The sequence below is a fragment of the Electrona antarctica genome, assembly GCF_951216825.1.
Source record: "Electrona antarctica genome assembly, chromosome: 11".
In the NCBI taxonomy this organism is placed as follows: Eukaryota; Metazoa; Chordata; class Actinopteri; order Myctophiformes; family Myctophidae; genus Electrona; species Electrona antarctica.
The window spans coordinates 22,744,296-22,762,313 of NC_136792.1; the positions used below are offsets into that span (position 1 = coordinate 22,744,296).

At 44.7% G+C, this 18,018-nt stretch overlaps 1 protein-coding gene across 1 annotated transcript in view; it reads left to right on the forward strand.

Moving 5' to 3' along the window:
* The first annotated feature begins 5,513 nt into the window (after positions 1-5,513).
* Positions 5,514-18,018, forward strand: part of tiparp (TCDD-inducible poly(ADP-ribose) polymerase) — a 32,836-nt gene continuing 20,331 nt past the window's right edge. Inside the window, exons 1-2 of the mRNA XM_079514025.1 lie at positions 5,514-5,833; positions 6,853-7,965. Coding sequence (XP_079370151.1) covers positions 6,881-7,965 — 1,085 coding nt within the window. The 5' untranslated portion in view covers positions 5,514-5,833; positions 6,853-6,880. The remainder of the gene's footprint in view (positions 5,834-6,852; positions 7,966-18,018) is intronic.

The window sequence follows — 18,018 nt, forward strand, 5'->3', positions numbered from 1 at the left end:
CTAATACCCCAGGCCCTTTTACACACCTCCTCTAATACCCCCAGGCCCTGTTACACCTCCTCTAATACCCCAGGCCCTGTTACACACCACCTCCTCTAATACCCCCAATCCCTGTTACACCTCCTCTAATACCCCCAGGCCCTGTTACACACCACCTCCTCTAATACAACCAGTCCCTGTTACACAGCTCCTCTAATACCCACAGGCCCTGTTACACTTTACTTTACTTTAATATAGCCTTCTGCTGTTTTGTTGCTGTTCTGACAAAATCTGTAGTGAGTAGAATGTCATGAGCTTTAGACGGTAGACCATAAAGATTCCGTCATCATGGTGACTCAATAACCTCAAAGTCTGTTGACATAATATTGTTGCTCTGCAACAGCCTTCTATTTGAAATTCAAATGACAGCTATTGCTGTGTATGAAAATATGTCATGACCCTAAAACTCATAGGGAACCCGTACAAAAACATCTCAACCATTTTAGTTGCACACTAACTCAGATGCTACTGGACCTGTTAAGTGACAACTTCCCTTTGTTCCTTTTGGCTGTAAATGGCCTAAAACATATTTCAAAATCACTATCATGTCAAGCTACTGTAACTGAAATACATGTATATTATTGTTAGAGGTGTATACTGTATAGTGTATGGGTATTTGCATAGACTGACCTTTTTGTCTGTGTGTGTGTGTGTGTGTGCGCGCGCGCGCGTGTGTGTGTGTGTGTGTGTGTGTGTGTGTGTGTGTGTGTGTGTGTGTGTGTGTGTGTGTGTGTGTGTGTGTGTGTGTGTGTGTGTGTGTGTGTGTGTGTGTGTGTAAGGATGCTGTAAAGACTGTACCTGCTAAGGTATCTGTCTGCACACATGGAACGCATAATCAGTGAGTTAAAAAGGTCACAGGTGTGTGTTCCAATATCCAGGACATCCATATCTTTTTTTCTTTTCTTTTTCTTACATCAAATGTTTATGATGTCTTACAGGGACGACTCTCAAATGTATTTGCGTTTGGCCACGGACCCCCATCTGAACAGATTTTGTGCCAGGGACCCCATGCAAGATTTGTGGTGTTAAATGTTTCAAACCTATTTCCAAGATGTTTTTCTGTTTTTTAATTTGAATTCTGTCTGTGCCAATAAAACACAAAACTAAATATTAGAAACATGACTCAATATTTGGGTATTAGTAGTAGCGAGGATTTCCTGTTGTCCACTGTTATGTAGAGATGTGTTGTCCACTGTTATGTAGAGATGTGTTGTCCACTGTTATGTAGAGACCTACAGTCTATATCCCTCTTGACCGTGGTCTTTAGTAGCTCTCATTGGTCACTGTGAGTGAGCCATCTGACTATCACATGAAAAGAATCAGTCATAAAAAAATATAAAAAACAGAAGTCGGCATGATTCAAAGGTACATGAAGTTCAAGACAAACAGAATTGGTTTTGATGTGAAAACATGGCAACGGCACACACTGTTGTCACGGAAGCGGGAGATAAGACAGCTAGCATATCCACCTGCTGTGGGTGTTGAAAGGTAAACATATCAGGAACTAGTCATAAAAATCAAACAGTCACAGGCCACCTGGGTCATGGTGTGTCAGCAGCCTATAAGACTACAGACATTCTTCACAAGTAGTACAAGAGAGCACCCATGGAGTTATGATTTGCATGAAAGAGACAAAATCACTGGCCATAATGACATAATTATACTATACGCCCAGGATTTTTCATCGCTGTTTTCAGCACCCACAAGCACCAATGCCAATCCAAAACCGATTACAGTAACTCAATAAAATGTATTTTTATGTTTGCACGCCATGTAATTGTTTTGTGTATAAAACAGGCGTGTGGAGAATGAAGGCTGATCACCATTGTTAATTGATCTGCCTCCAGTATATTGTTCTGTGCCGACCATGTGGCTAGAGAGTGGAGCTGGAGCCAAGGCCTATGCAATATGCACACTTGGGCTTACTTAACATCCTTTTGTGAAATTTTGTTTCTATAACCAACATTTTCACATTTGTTCCTTTTTATTTTCCTTTTTACCATTGACAGCCCATATACTGCCTGTCTCATAACAATATTATATATTGTGCGTACATTGAAAACCAAGAGATCAGAAAACATGATCTATTTTATTTTCCTTCGCCGATTATCTGGCAAAGGTCACAATAATTATAAAATATTGTTTAGTCATGCCGCATGCGCTTGTCAACCCGGCTCTCATCGACTTCAATGCATTCCACAAACTTCCGGCTCCAGTTTGCCTCCCTAGAACGTGTTGGTTCTGTGTGACCCCTCCTTGTTCAAACCCTCCTTGACTCTGGAGTTGCTCTGTGACATTGTACTAAATGCTGCCACAGGTCAGGTGGCTGTCAGGCCTTTCACAGATTGCATGATGACGATAATTTAAACTAGGAGACAGTCAACATCCCACAACAATATTAAATATTCAAAGTTCACTCTACAAGTCTACATACAGTGCAATGCAGCAGTTCATCAATTCGACGGCTATTGAAATACCTTATGGTTTGAATACAGGATTTACTAAAACACACACAACGGCCAAAAAAAGTGATTCTTAGACTATTAATAAAAAGTATTCAGAGCATGACTCACATTGCAGTATGGTGCATATAATATGACGAGTTGGGAGGATACCAAATACCAATAATGGAACCAGCCTTCCTCCCTTCTTAAGTAGTTTCTTCAGCCTGTTCCTATATCTTCTGCTGTAATGCTGTCACACAGCAAACCACTGCATAAAAATAAACACTATTAAGCTAAAATGCTCTGACAGTAAACAGTGAGGCGTTTGCTACTAAACTTGAAATATCCAAGTTTCCACATGTAAGAAAAGTTTAGCTGGGCTTGTCCAGTCTAGACTGGTCTAGACTGGACAAGCCTGTCTATAGATTGTTCTGTCTGGACTAGTTTTGTATTGATGTGAGTAGCCTGGTATTTGTACTAGGAGGTGACTATTTCAAAAGAGTGACCTTTGACTTAAAAAAGGAGCAACCACAATCCCTTTTTCTTTTTAAAATCAATGACCAACTCCTTTATTTTTGTAATATTTAATGTCAAGGAAGTTGTCATTGCACAAATGACTTAATGTCTGTAACCTTTGTCTCTGTTGTTTAAAATATGGCTCTCTATAGCAGAATCATCTGACAATTTTTGGAGGTGACATGAGGCCTGTAGTCTTCAAAATGTATACTTTTGTACATTTACTTGAGTAGGTTTCAACACAAACTTCTTAGTTCTGTTTGAGTATTAAGCCAACTATCCTAAGAGTAGGCTACTTCTACTCACCCCTGCCATCACCCCTGCCATCAACTGGACGTATTCCCCCTATATGCGGTAATATTAATCACATCATATATTTACATCTTGGAAGGAGAAATTCATCAGTTATAAATCACATATAGGTTGGTAGGAGAGTAAGATTAAGGGTGAGTAAGGATTCAATCAATTTCAACTACTATCTTGGCTCCCTCCCCATTCACATGTCATTTGCAGCCTGTCACGATTATTACATAATCATCTAATCGCAGTTATTTGTGTGACAATTATTCGTCAACTTAATTTGTGATTGTGACAGCCCTACTTGCAGACTATTGTAAAACAGACTACAACAAGCAGACTAGAACTGGCAGGTTTCTCAGGGCGTCCGCTGAGACAAGTTAAAACATGAACAATGGGACGCTCTGCACGTCGACCGAGGAGGAATGCAGTGGTGGAAGAAATACGCCAACGTAAGTAAAAGTAGCAATACCACAAAGTAAAAATACTCTGTTACATGTGAAAGTCCACATGTATTCAAATTTTGACTCAAGTGAACTTGTAGATCTGCTATTTTCGAATAGCCCAAACATAAAATAGGGCTTATGTGCTTAATGTATGTTTTGTAACAATAGTAACTAGTAACTAATGCTGTCAAATAATTGTATTGGAGTGAAAAGGACAAATTTGGCTCTGAAGTGTAGTGGAGCAGAAGTATAAAATGTAAAGTACCGGTAAATGTACCTCAAAATAACTTAGTTACTTTGCACCATAGGAGGAATGCAGCAGACATGTCAGCCCTTCCAGGTATGTCAGGAGGCAATTTCTGTACTATACGTCATCTCTTCTGTCTTAAACAACAGGTGATGGTGAGTCTGTAAACTTCCTATTATTGACTTCAATGGAGCTCCTTTGACTGTGTCATAGTTTGTCAGGGAGATAGTTTTAACACACTTCTGATAATTGCCACCCTCTTAAAACATGCTCTGTGTGGCCCCTCCAAGACGTCTCATGTCATGTGTGAGCAACATGAGTGATCTTTCCCTCTCTCCCCCTTCCTCTGAGAGGGAATAATCACAATAGGCCAGGGCATAGCATGGTCTTCTGGCACCACTGGAAAATCATCAGTGGTTCTCAAACTTAACCATTTCAAGGACCCCCATTTCGGTAGGCTATGTATCAGGCCAAGGACACCCATAAGACTGACAGTGTACAAATGGAACCAAATGGACATGTAAGAGTCCATTTGGTTCCTAACTATCAAACATTTAGCTGGGGACCACCTAACCCTAACCCCCTTGAGGATGCCTGGGGGTAACCAGACCACACGTTGAGAACCTGGCCTAGATTGTGTCTGTAGTGGGAAGGCGGCCACATGCATTAGAACAGACTTAATTATCCTTTCCACCTTTGTCATTTATGTTAGGGTTATGGTCCTGGTGGGGGGCAGGCAGGCAGGAACAATATAAACCTAATGGACCAACATGATAATGAACAGGAAATTCACCACACTGAAATAGCTACAGCATAATTTATGAGATCATTTACATTTGCCTAATTTAGAGAAATTAACATAACGCGTGAAATAATAAGTCGTGACTCGCGGGGTAGCCTAGGAAAAATAGCATAATAAAGAGGGGGAATGATACATTAGGGCAGGCTACAGTGAGGCCTATAATTTCGTAACTAACAACCTCTAACTGAGTCTATTCTAATAGCGTCTGCCTTCTTGTTGTGTTGAGTACAACCTTTTACCGCAACCTCTTCACAAACTGCAAATTGCTGCATGAGAGGGGCATAAAAAAACTGCAAACAACCGTAAGGCACTGCAGTACGTGTTGGTCCACACAAGCACCTCACTTGTGGGAGAGAAGGGGAAAAAACCCAAGGAGGAGCAGGGTGACTCACACACGCAGTCAATAAACACCACACTCCCACATAGGAACAAGACAGACAGATAAGCGCATATTACGCACTGTTCACCCTGCAACCGAACAGCTTCCCTTGATCACCTCCAGACGACGCACCAGCTCCAGCCTCTCTCTTTTCTCTATCCCCCCTCCCCCTGCTCTCTCGTTAACCCCCCCCCCCACACCCCCCGTCTCTCTCTGTCTCTCCCCCCTCCCCCCTCTCTCTCTCTCTCCATACGCAACTCCCCCTTTGGTGCCAAGCCCCGCCCCCAGAGCAGGTTACGGGGCGGTGACTGGCTGGCCGCGGAGCCACACAGAGAAAGAAGCACACAGCGTTCTCCGTTCCCCGCAACTAACAGCTGCGAGCTGCCTGCCCCGTCCTCCTCCTCCTCGTCTCATCTCCGCAGCGGGACAACGGAACTGACTGAAGCCCCGGCCGGCAGGGCAGCCAGAGAGAGAGAGCGAATGCTAAACGGGCGCTTTGTCACGCAGCACCAGGCCAGCCTCCTCGCAGTCCGACTCCGGGACCAGAACAGGTCTCGACACGGATCTTTACCGCCCGGACTAAGGACACCCGATGTACGCACGGAATTCTAAGCGCAGAGGAGAGTCGAGAACAGGAGGGGTGAAGTGGATTTTATTGAAAAGGTATTAACCCGTGGCGTAGTTTGTCTTTGTGTCATACACGCCGAGCGAGCGGAGACCTGCTACGTACTTCTGCTGGGGGGGAACATTGGCTCAGGAGAAAAGCTGCGCTATAATAAATCAACGACCCTGGCTCGTCTGCGTGCTGCGGTGCCCCATGCAGGCTTTCTATAACAAATAGCTACAAATAAAGATCGTTTTAAAAACTCGACACTTTGACCTTTCCAACCCCGGGTTTTTGTGTAATAGTTATTACGAAAAAATGCTTTAAAACGTGGTTTGAAGAGGCGATATTTCTCGGTCGGGAGTCCCATCGTCGTTTAGCCTACTCGTTTTGGTTGCTCCGCCGCAGTCTGTGAGTGTGTCTATGTGTGTGTGTGTGTGTGTGTGTGTGTGTGTAGGCTACGTGCAGATCAGAGTTGCTCGCTTGGCTCTGTGCGGCATGTAGACGACAGAGGCTGTGTGTGTATCAGCCGCCACTGATCAAAATAGTCCCGGGAGGCGGAGGACGTTTTGTTAGTTTCACAATGATCGTATCTATTGCTGCAGCCTGCTGTAGCTAAGCTAGAACCTAAACTACAACAATGACGTCGGTACAGAGGAATATACAAATAAATACATAATCCACTGTTAACTATTTAACTATCGACAGTTATAAATGGATAATGTGTAACACACTATCACAGCCGTTTAACTAGCCTATCTCCGACCTTAAAATACATGTAAACACATTTCTTTAGGGAGAGAGCCGCTTTCCATTCCAGCAGACTGTAGTAGAAACACGAAACCTTTTCCAGGAAGGGAAAGACGAGTTTTCGTGGCTCGTTTTACTGGTGACCATTAAAACCATTAATCACCGCATTGTGTCAAGGATGACTAACTAGTTTGACATCTAGAACGAGTTGTGTGCACGGGGCTTTCGAAACTCGCAGGCTATGCCTATCCCAGGTGTGTCATGCAGGTGTTTTTTTTATTGATCTGTCCCTGACGCTTTTTGTGTGCCTTTATCTCGTCTCTTTCAGGACCGTCGGTGGGTTTTAGGAGGCGACCATGGAGAGTACTTTGCATATTCTGCAGAAACCGGCGGACTCCAGCAGCGATAAGGGCCTTGGAAGTGTCCCTGCCGGAGGGCTCCCCCTGGACATGAGCCTAAGCATGGGGGGACGCGGGGATTTTACGGAACAATCGATTGTCGGACTATCGGACAAAATTCCTTTGGTGAAGCCGTATTTCAAAAAGAAACAGAGGAAACTCGATACCAAATGCCTGCACCGGGCTCTGGAGGACCCTATCCTGACCACATTGTTGAGCACGGACACGCTCGTGAACGGGGACGGGGTCTTCGTGACCCCGAACCCGCCTGGTCGGATCCCAGTGAGCAACCTGTGCGCGGCGGTCGTGGTGAAGCAGGCGTGCATCGGCCAGGTGTGCCTGAAAGCCCCGAGAGCTGCCGCCGCCGTCGTCACGGGGCTGCTGGGCTGCGACGCGGCGGACACGGAGATGGCCGATACCACGGCGGAGCTGGAGGAGACGGAGAGGAGCGGGGAGAGGCCCAAGCTCGCGTCTTTGGATATTCAGCGAGTCGCCATGGATTCTAGCCCAAACGGCCACCGTTTACAGCCTTCCCTGGGCTCGGCGGCCGTGACGACAGTGACAATAGCGGTAGTGGCCCCTACCCGGGACACCCCCATGGTTGCTCCCCCGCCTCTTGGCCACCAAGCGGGGGGCTTCAAACCTGGTGACCTCTTCGCTTCTGAAGCCTTGCGGGGGGCAAATTGCCTTCCCATCAAAGACAGCCGTGGACAGCCTCCCCTCCCCCATACCTCCCGGCTCGACAAAGGAGTGATATTTCAGGATAAAAGCGAAGAGGCCTCCCTTGACCTGGTCTTTGAGCTGCTAACCCAGCTCCAGTATCACACGCACCAAGCGGACTCTGTGTCCATCTGTGTGGATTTCCTACAGGGTCTATGTGTATACGGCAGTGACTGTGCCCACCACCACACAGTGCTGCCCTACCATTGGCAGATCCGCAGAAGCAGTAGTCAGACTTGGCAGAGCATAGCAGATGACTCTCAGGAACAGCTGGAGAGGCTCTACTGCAACCCGGACAATGAGCAAATCAGGCTCAAATTTCAGTAAGTACTAAGTAGCCACTGCTATAGGCTAGGAACCTTCATTATCTGCAATGAATAGGCATTGTTATAAGCTAATAAGCTGTGTCTGTATTGGCACAGTGCTGGGGGGGGGGGGGGGGGGGGGGGCTGGGGTCAGTTCAATTTCAGGTTAACTGAGAGCACAATGCACATGCTAATGAAAAAGTCCTTCCAATACTTAGAGAAAACAATACAAACTATAGTATAAACCTGTTATGTATGGTATGTATTGCATGTATCCCATGCATCTGTCTGTCACACATTTAATGAGTTGATGTAGCCTGTGTGAATTCCTCTCATGTCTGCTGTGCTGCCTTTTCAGTGAAGTGATTAATGTGTCAAAAAGGGGACACCTGCTCTCTATATTGATGACACAAAACCATAACAAATAACATGTTACCCCATGTTGCCCCCCATGTAAAACCGTCTTTGGTTAGAAAAGTGCTATATACATTTGAGATATTGACAACACAACACTTGTACCACAGAGTCCCCTACTTGTTAGAGATATCCTGTTGTGTAAACACAGCTAGGTATATGGGTATAGAGGTCCTCGGGTGTTATTGGGCTACTACTTGCAGACTGTAACTTTTGGTTGGGCTACTGTAGTAAACTGATCCCATACTTGTGGCTTGGTGACTGGTGCAGTAAGCTGATCGACTCATAGGCTTGTGGTGTGGTGGGTTAGTAACTAGCATGAGCTTCCTCTTTAGTTTCACCCCTTCTGTGTCAGCTAGCTGAAATTAAAGTTGAGCTGAGTGAGGACTAATAGACAAATGTATGTGTGACCTTACTCATACTTACTTTGTTTGCTAATGTATGAGGGTTGGGTTAGAGTACATAAGAGTGCTGCATCGCGATGCATTGGGAGCTTTTAGGGCGGCCTTTTTTTCCCGGTGCACGACACATGTAAATCAGGCATTCGTCATCATGGTGGTGTGTCTGAGTGTTCATTGGTTATGTTCACTGTACAGTACAGTATGGTAGTGTGTCAGTCACTGTGTCATGTGTTTTTGTGTGCTTTGTAAGTCTACGTGTCAATCACCCACCTGTCCTGCTTTATGGGTGAAGATACAACTGGCACATTTATTTGTGTTCCCCCATCTCCCTACCGAGTACATTTTTTTCTCAATTGATTCAAATCACAAGTCCACTAAGGGATGTCCCTGCTACCAAAGCCAGCCTTATCATTGGCTGGATCTAAGCTCAGACCAGGAAGTAAAGCACCCGTGGTGTAAAGCTGTGAACTTCCATGACCCTGCTGCCTGGTGTGGTCACTGACATACACGCACAGGCTCTCTCTCCCTCCTTGTCCTGTGTGTCTATCTCTCACTCTCTCTCGCTCTGTCCCTCTCTCTCGCTCTCTCACATACACGCACACAAACACTTGAGCCTGCCTGGCACGCAGACTCTCACACGAATCCTCTGTGCAGACGAGCTGAGCGGTTTGTCATGCTCACACGCACGCCTTTTAGCAGACATAGATGAACTTCTCTCTCTCTCTCTCTCTCTCTCTCTCTCTCTCTCTCTCTCTCTCACACACACACACACACACACACACACACACACACACACACACACACACACTCACACTCACACACACACACACACACACTCTCTCTCCTCCCTCTCACATACACGCACGCACATCGTGCATGCAAGCATTTGGCAAGCCTGGGTGGGTTGACATGAAAAGCATGCACACTTGCACAGCTTCCTGTATCACGCACGCACGTACGCACGCACGCACGCACACACACACACACACACACACACACACACACACACACACACACACACACACACACACACACACACACACACACAGTATTATAACGATTATTTTTCATGCTGGGTTTTTTATGGTTATTTTTCAAGTTACTTAACAGGAGTTCACCCACCTACAAGGTAACAAAAACTAAAAGAAAAAGGAGTAATAGATCATTTTGACCAAATATATATATATCTCTGACAAGGCATATCAGGGAGTCTGGAGACATTGTATCGGCTTGACGATATTTATCATCGCCATATCGCCCACACACACACACACACACACACACACACACACACACACACACACACACACACACACTTATAACATTATACCCTTTTACCCTAAACATCTTTAATGGATTATTGAGGCCACAAGAAGGTTTTTTTGCGCATGTGTTCATGTTAGTCTGTCAGTGTGTGCCTACATCTGTATGTCATTCCTTCATCCAACCTTTATTTAAACAATGGAATCACTTTGAACTTAGGGGAGCCTATCTGTGTGTGTGTGTGTGTGTGTGTGTGTGTGTGTGTGTGTGTGTGTGTGTGTGTGTGTGTGTGTGTGTGTGTGTGTGTGTGTGTGTGTGTGTGTGTGTGTGTGTGTGTTTGTGACATGTGTGTGTGTTTGTTTGTACTGTAGATTGAGGTTTTCAACTGAAACTCCATGCAACGTGCATATTGCTCCACAAACAGGATATGCAGTGCACCTGTCAGCATCAACCCAAGTCCTCTCAGAGGCTATTTGAATGTGTAATGCCTGAATTCTACTTACTTGCACATCGTATACTGTGTTGCATTTTGAGCAACTGAGCTCTGTTGCTCAAATAGCTCTGCTATTTTCAACGTGCAGATCTGGCAACTAAGTATAAATCAGGGTTTACACTGTTATTACTAGTACTGTATGATTCAGACATCACCATCTGGCTTGCTTGACAGAAATGTGCAGCTATTTCCTAGAACATATTGGAATACTATGATATTAGGCTATTATTTCTTGGCTGTTTATTCTAAAATTAAATTTCATAGACTTTTGTACTTTTTCCTGTACTACTTCCTCCTTTAATCAAATTAAATCATTCTTATCTTCTAGTTTTGCCTTCAGATTTTAGGCATTTTTGTCTGTAGCTGGCCTCAAACTAATCCAATGTCACTGTCAGAATCACTCATGATTCTGTCTCTACTGGGTCTCAATATTAAAGAATGGAAAGTACAAGTACTTGTATGTGTTCCTGAGCCAGTGTCTCGGAGTGACGCTAGATGTACTCATTTGGCTGCAGGGCTGATCAAATTGAGCAACCCCTGGTGTAAACGGCGTTGCTGGGAGAGCAATGAGAGGGAGATACTACTCAGCGCAGCGGTGTAGTTTAGCTTGGGACGTACAGTTCTCTTACTTAATGGGTTGCAGCCTTGGTCTTTGTTAGACTGGGTGTGTGGGGAGTTCTTTTTGTGCTTCCTGTAGAGGCATCCAACCTGTCGCTCAAGGCAACACACAAGGCATTGCCTTGGTAACCAGAGCCAGCTGATAACAGTGTTAGTGATCTAAAGAGCAGCAGATGACTAAACAAGCTCTACTGTTGGTATGGAAACAACACAGGACTATTTTGGCTGCCGCTGTAGTGTAGGTGTGTGTGTGTGTGTGTGTGTGTGTGTGTGTGTGTGTGTGTGTGTGTGTGTGTGTGTGTGTGTGTGTGTGCGAGCATGACAAAGACAGACCTTTGTGTGTGTGTGTGCGCGCGTGTGTGTGTCTGTAGGAGGAGTGCTGCTGGTCACAGATGTGTATGATCCATAGCTCAGGTTAATCCCATCCATATGATAAGCACTAGCAGGAAGCGGAGCCAGACTAATCCTCCTCAGTTATGTACTCTGCAAAAAGGAGGAAACCTCCACACCTCCCCAATACTGGAACTAAACTCACTGTACCCAGACCCAGGGCTGCTAGTCATCGGCCCTGTGGTGCAGTTAAGGGGCCCCTCTGGACGTTTCTGTTGGGTGGAAACCATGTCCTAAACCGTTCCTTTCTTATTTGAAGAATAGTGATCTACAAGCTTGAGATCTGCTATTTTCATGACTTTTGTGTGACCCTCTTGTATGAATGATGAAGTAGGGCATTTAATTTACAAAGAAAACGTAAAAAGTTGAAATATGGTACACTGTAAGACATGTACGAATCGATTATATTCATTTGTGTGAGCATTGTTTTTAGACACAAGCAGGAGGAGGCCTTCGAAACAGGGATTTGACCCATAAACATTACTATGTTAGTAGTACTACTATTTGTTGAATGATAAACTACTTTAAACCCCTATTTTGGACATGTCAATATAGGTGAAACATGTTTTGTTTGTTTGTATAATTTTAGTCGCTATTTATCGGTATCACAATGAAAACACATTAATCAAGGTTTTAAAGAAAACAAATGGCATTATTTGTATTTCTTTTTAAATATTAATATTGTATTCCGATTTTCTTTTTTTTTGTGTTTGGCAAATATTAGGGACCCACTTGCAATTCCCCCATGACCCACCAGTGGGCCCCGGCCCACAGGTTGAGAATCACTGAATGAGGCTATCCATTAAGTGATTTGAACAACAATGAAAGGTAGCTCATTCTTGTGACATTTGCAAGTTTGCTGCAACTTTAATGTGCATGTGGGACGCATAGGCGGATGACGTATGTTGAGAGAGAGAGAGAGAGAGAGAGAGCGCTCTTTTGTTAGTCAGGCGATAAAAGGCTTGCTTGTCATTAACTGACATAAAGAGTCACTGAGTGAGCACCAAGGGCAGAGCGCCCTGACACCGTGTGTGTGTGTGTGTGTGTGTGTGTGTGTGTGTGTGTGTGTGTGTGTGTGTGTGTGTGTGTGTGTGTGTGTGTGTGTGTGTGTGTGTGTGTGTGTGTGTGTGTGTGTGTGTGTGTGTGTGTGGATCACATGGTATCTTGTGCTACCTTTTGTATCGGTGTTTTGTCTGTGAAATGTATGCAATAATTTAAAGCATGGTGTGTGTCTGTGTGTGTCATCTGGACCCCTTGCGTGTGTTGATTGCGCGGCAAACAGATAGCATATCAGATAATGGGTCTAAATGTGTGTGTGTGTGTGTGTGTGTGTGTGTGTGTGTGTGTGTGTGTGTGTGTGTGTGTGTGTGTGGATAATGGGTCTAAGTGTGTGTGTGTGTGTGTGTGTGTGTGTGTGTGGATAATGGGTCTAAGTGTGTGTGTGTGTGTGTGTGTGTGTGTGTGTGTGTGTGTGTGTGTGTGTGTGTGTGTGTGTGTGTGTGTGTGTGTGTGTGTGTGTGTGTGTGTGTGTGTGTGTGTGTGTGTGTGTGGATAACGTGTCAGACAGCCAGAGCCAGCCCATGAAATGAATCAGTGAAGCGAGGTCTGGCCCTGCCTCCTGTTACTCAGCATCTGAATTTAACCCTCTCCTCGTAGCTCACCCAGCCCTCCGTAACTAATTTTACATGACGATTAATTGTCACACAAATAATTTCAATGAATGATTTAATTGTGTTTTTTAGTTGTTGTTGTTGAACATCCTGGAATATATGAACAGAAATTACATTTCTGTTTTGCTTTTAGGCTTTGATGTTGCACAGGGCAGATATAAACTTAGGTTGGCTTTTATAGATCACAGTAAACCGACAGGAAATGGGGAGAGAGAGAGATGGGGCTCATTGGGGAGTGACACACAGCAAAAGTCTGCAGGATCGGGAGACGAACCCGCGACACACTGCCATCAGCAGCCTAGGTGCCCGGACCGCTACACTAGCCGCCCAGGCCATGACAGACATATTACATGACTTTATGCTTTCCAAAAAACACTAATAGTGGAAATAGGCGATCTATGCGCTCACAGCGCGTCATGGCATGTTGTGAGCTTGTAGATCTGCTATTCCCACTATTTTTACATAGTCTCCATATCGCTGATTCTATCCATCCATTCTCCTTCTGTAGTGTACGTATCTATGTATCTGCCCATAAACGCTCTCTCTTTGCACTATTTGTAGGACATTTCTGCTTTCTTATTTGCTTTCCTTTTCTCATTTGTCCTTCTAAATCTCGTAACACAATACAGGGAATGGAGTTGTGCGTGTGTAGTACGTTTGTGTGTTGTGTGTCTGTGGCCCTGTGAGTGTTCCTACCTCCAGGCGTTCGCTATGCCTCCGCACTGAAGCAATATCCTCTCTCGCTCACTCTGGTTTTGTCAGGATGTCTCTCTCCCTCGCTCACTCTGGTTTTGTCAGACTGTCTCTCTCTCTCTCTGTATCAGTTAGATCGGCTCCTGTGTTTTGCAATCTATCACAACATTAAACACAGTTATTTCCTCTGTCACAAAATGTCAAAGTAATTTTGTTTGTTTTTCTTTCCTTCTATTTTGTGCCGGTTACCTGGTTTACAATTCTCAGTCGGACAGAGAGAGACCCCACCGCCCTCGCTTTCCATCTATCATTACATATGACAAGTACACAAAGACACAAGAGAGAGAAAGGTGGAGGGAGGAGGATAATGAGGAGAGAGAAACGAGTGAGAGAGATGTGGGAGAGACTTGAAAGTTGAGAGAGAGAGGAGTATGTCAACACAGCCAGGTGGAGAGGAGGGATAGAGAGAAGAGACAGGATGGCAGGATGGTTCCTTCATTACAAACCATACATAACATGATGCTACATCTGCATAGTATCGTAGCATTATTTGAGAAATGGACATTTTGAAGACAACTTTTCTGGGCCTCACTCCTCACAAGAGTAATGGGGATTTTACGGTTTAAAAGGATTTTTGAGTTAGCCGTACACTTAGGAAAATATTCTTTTCATAAGGATTTATCAGGTATGCCGGATCTATACGTGTGTGTGTGTGTGTGTGTTTGTGTGCGTGCGTGCGTGTGTGTGTGTGCACGCGCGTATGTGTGTGTTATGGAAAGGCAAAATAAAGAATTGTAGAAAGTGTTTTGTGTGTCTGTTTTGTGTGTTTGTCTCTGTTGGGGGTGTGGGTGTTCATGTGGCGTGAGTGTGCTGTGTTTCCTGGTCAAGCAACAGAACCAGTGAGGGAAGTACAATATTTAAACACTTCTGGTCAATGAATCGTTGGCATGAGGAAGTGACACCTAATCCATGACATGATGAGTTGTGTGTGTGTGTGTGTGTGTGTGTGTGTGTGTGTGTGTGTGTGTGTGTGTGTGTGTGTGTGTGTGTGTGTGTGTGTGTGTGTGTGTGTGTGTGTGTGTGTGTGTGTGTGTGTGTGTGTGTGTGTGTGTGTGGGGGTGGGTGTGTGGGTGTGGGTGCGTGTGCGCACGGCTGCACGCACATGAGGACACAACGTAAAGAAGCCTTCGTCAGCAGATCTATTTGACTGGCTGACTTATTGACTTGTCGAGGCGTGACTGGGTGAACCTTTCGTGTGTGTACATGAATCTTTTGAACTAGTGTGTGTTTGTGTGTGTGTGTGTGTGTGTGTGCGTGTGTGTGTGCGTGTGCGTACACTTGCGTGTGTGTGTGTATGAGAGTGTGTTTTTCTCTGGTCTGTGACGTGTACAATAGCATGACTGATGCTGGTATGCGGGTCCTTGTCTGTCTAACCGTGAGAAAGTTCCAAGGTGTGCGTGCGTGTGTGCGTGCCTGCGTGCGTGCGTGAGAGAGAGAGAGGGAAGAGAGAGAGAGAGAGAGAGAGAGAGAGGGAGAGAGGGAGAGAGAGAAGAGAGAGAGAGAGAGAGAGCGTGCTGAGAGAGAACAGAGGCGGGTGCCAGATGGGGCCTTTTTAAAGGCCACTGTACCAGCAGAGAGAGGAGCTTGCCTAGTGGTTACGGTGATTATACAAAATACCAGCAATATCCTATAGAGTTGCACCAATCCCTCCTCTTTTATGTGTTCTTGTTGCACGAGCCACATCTCGCCTATTTCAAAGGTTGAAACACCCTTCATCATTTTGCCATCAAACTGTCTCCTCTCCTTTCATGTAGCCTCCATCTGCCCCGCCTGTGAGAACTCAAATGTTATGCAGGTGAAATCAATATAGGAATATGCCATTTGCTGGCAGGTGAAAGCTATAAAGTTTATAGCTTTCACCTTCCAGCAAATGGCAGGTACTAGTGTCTAGGTCTGTGTGTCTTTGCAGTTGACGTCTACTGCATCCACATATCCAGGCAGGCCCCTCCATGTTGCCATGCCAACACGAGTACAGCTCTGTGATTGGTTCAGAGTGCCATCAAAGATGTCTCTCTGACCCTGACCTGGCCCTCTGTCTCTGTCTCTGTCTCTCTCTCTCTGTGTGTGTGTGTGTGTGTGTGTGTGTGTGTGTGTGTGTGTGTTGTATTTTTCATTTTTTTCCATTCAAGGGTGTGTGTGCGCGCCGACGCCGTGTGCACATGTTGGGTTGGAAGAGAGCCTCCTAGGGGACAGGGTACTACTACAGAATTCTGTCTATACTGTGTCGGTGGAGAGAGTGAAACCTATCATCTGACAGTCATTCTTGTACAATGGGCTCACTTCTAGCCAGTGAAATAATGGTAATATTAAACTTACTCACTTACCTGGGGACCCCCTGGAATCCCCACAAAGATCACTGGGGGTCCCTGGACCCCACATTGAGAACCGCTGAGTTAAATAATAACCTCACTAAAGGTGTGAGAGACCTCGAGAGCCTGATCTTTTCAGTGTTAAACCATAGCAAAGTGTTGCAAATGCTTTATAATACTGTGTGTGAGTTCTGTCATCACCTTTTAATGAGCTAACTTATGATGCCTTATCACAGGTTAACACACAGGTCAACACACAGGTATAAAGCCATTGTGAAGTGTTGTTGAAGTTCTGTACCCACATATGAACCTGTGTGAACTGTGAACAAACTTATTACTGAAGTCAATTTAATATATCCTCTTAAGATAACATGGAACATGCCAAAACCTGAGGCGTAACAAATGATTGCTTTGTTCGTCAGAACCTCTCTCTCTCTCTCTCTCTCTCTCTCTCTCTCTCTCTCTCTCTCTCTCTCTCTCTCTCTCTCTCCCATCATCCTTCATTCTTTCTATACACATAATAGTCAGCAGAGCAGCACCTGTTTCATTCTTCCCCATTCAAAGATGCTTTTTCTGGTAAATCACTGAGCAGGAACGGCCGACTCAGTTCTCACGCTAGTTGTGTTTTTGTTTCCGCACGTGCTCAGTTGTAGATCCCTGTTTCATTTCCTTCCTATTGACAAATGCATTGATACTTGAGTCAGCAGAATTATTGATATTGACGCTAAGAAGACGTGTGTATTTGATAATATAAGATGACTTGACACTTATTAGCACGTCCTGAGTAAAACCGCATATAGTTAGTTTTGCTTACTAAGTGGTGTGTTAGCAAATGTGGTATGCTCACTGTGTGTGTGTGTGTGTGTGTGTGTGTGTGTGTGTGTGTGTGTGTGTGTGTGTGTGTGTGTGTGTGTGTGTGTGTGTGTGTGTGTGTGTGTGTGTGTGTGTGTTTGCGGACATGGGTGTGGCTGTATGTGACTGTAATCCAGGGAATAGTCACCAATGATGTGAAACTATGACTAGACAGCTTTATTTTCAGTGAAGGAACAGTATCGGCATATTGAGTTTCACTTCTCCAGGCATAATAACATTATATCTCATATTCATGTTGCCCTTTCAAGTTATGACTCTCTCTCTCTCTCTCTCTCTCTCTCTCTCTCTCTCTCTCTCTCTCTCTCTCTCTCTCTCTCTCAGTCCTTCTCTTTTACACCACTTTTTATCCAGAGTAATTTCAGATGCTTTAATTATCGGTAGATAGAATGTATACAAACACCCCCCTCTCTGTATGTTATGTGAGTGTTATTAATGGACAAGAATCCACGAGAAAGAATTCTTCACACATTCACGCACACAACATGCAGACATCCTTTGACCTTACATTCAATTAGTGTTCAGGCACAAATCAATGAGCCTATTAACACTTTCAGTGTGTGTGTGTGTGTGTGTGTGTGTGTGTGTGTGTGTGTGTGTGTGTGTGTGTGTGTGTGTGTGTGTGTGTGTGTGTGTGTGTGTGTGTGTGTGTGTGTGTGTGTGTGTGTGTGTGTGTGTGTGTGTGTGTGTGTGTGTGTGTGTGTGTATCACTTTGTTCAAGCAAGTATGTTTTCATGGCGTTTTTTATGGTTATTTTTGAAGTTACTTAACAGCACAACCACCTAACAAAAACTAAAAGAGAGTAACGGTAAGGAGTAAGAGTAAGGAGTAATACTTTTGGTGAAGGAAACTGTCGTTCTACAGAAGTATAAATTAAGGTATAGAACTGC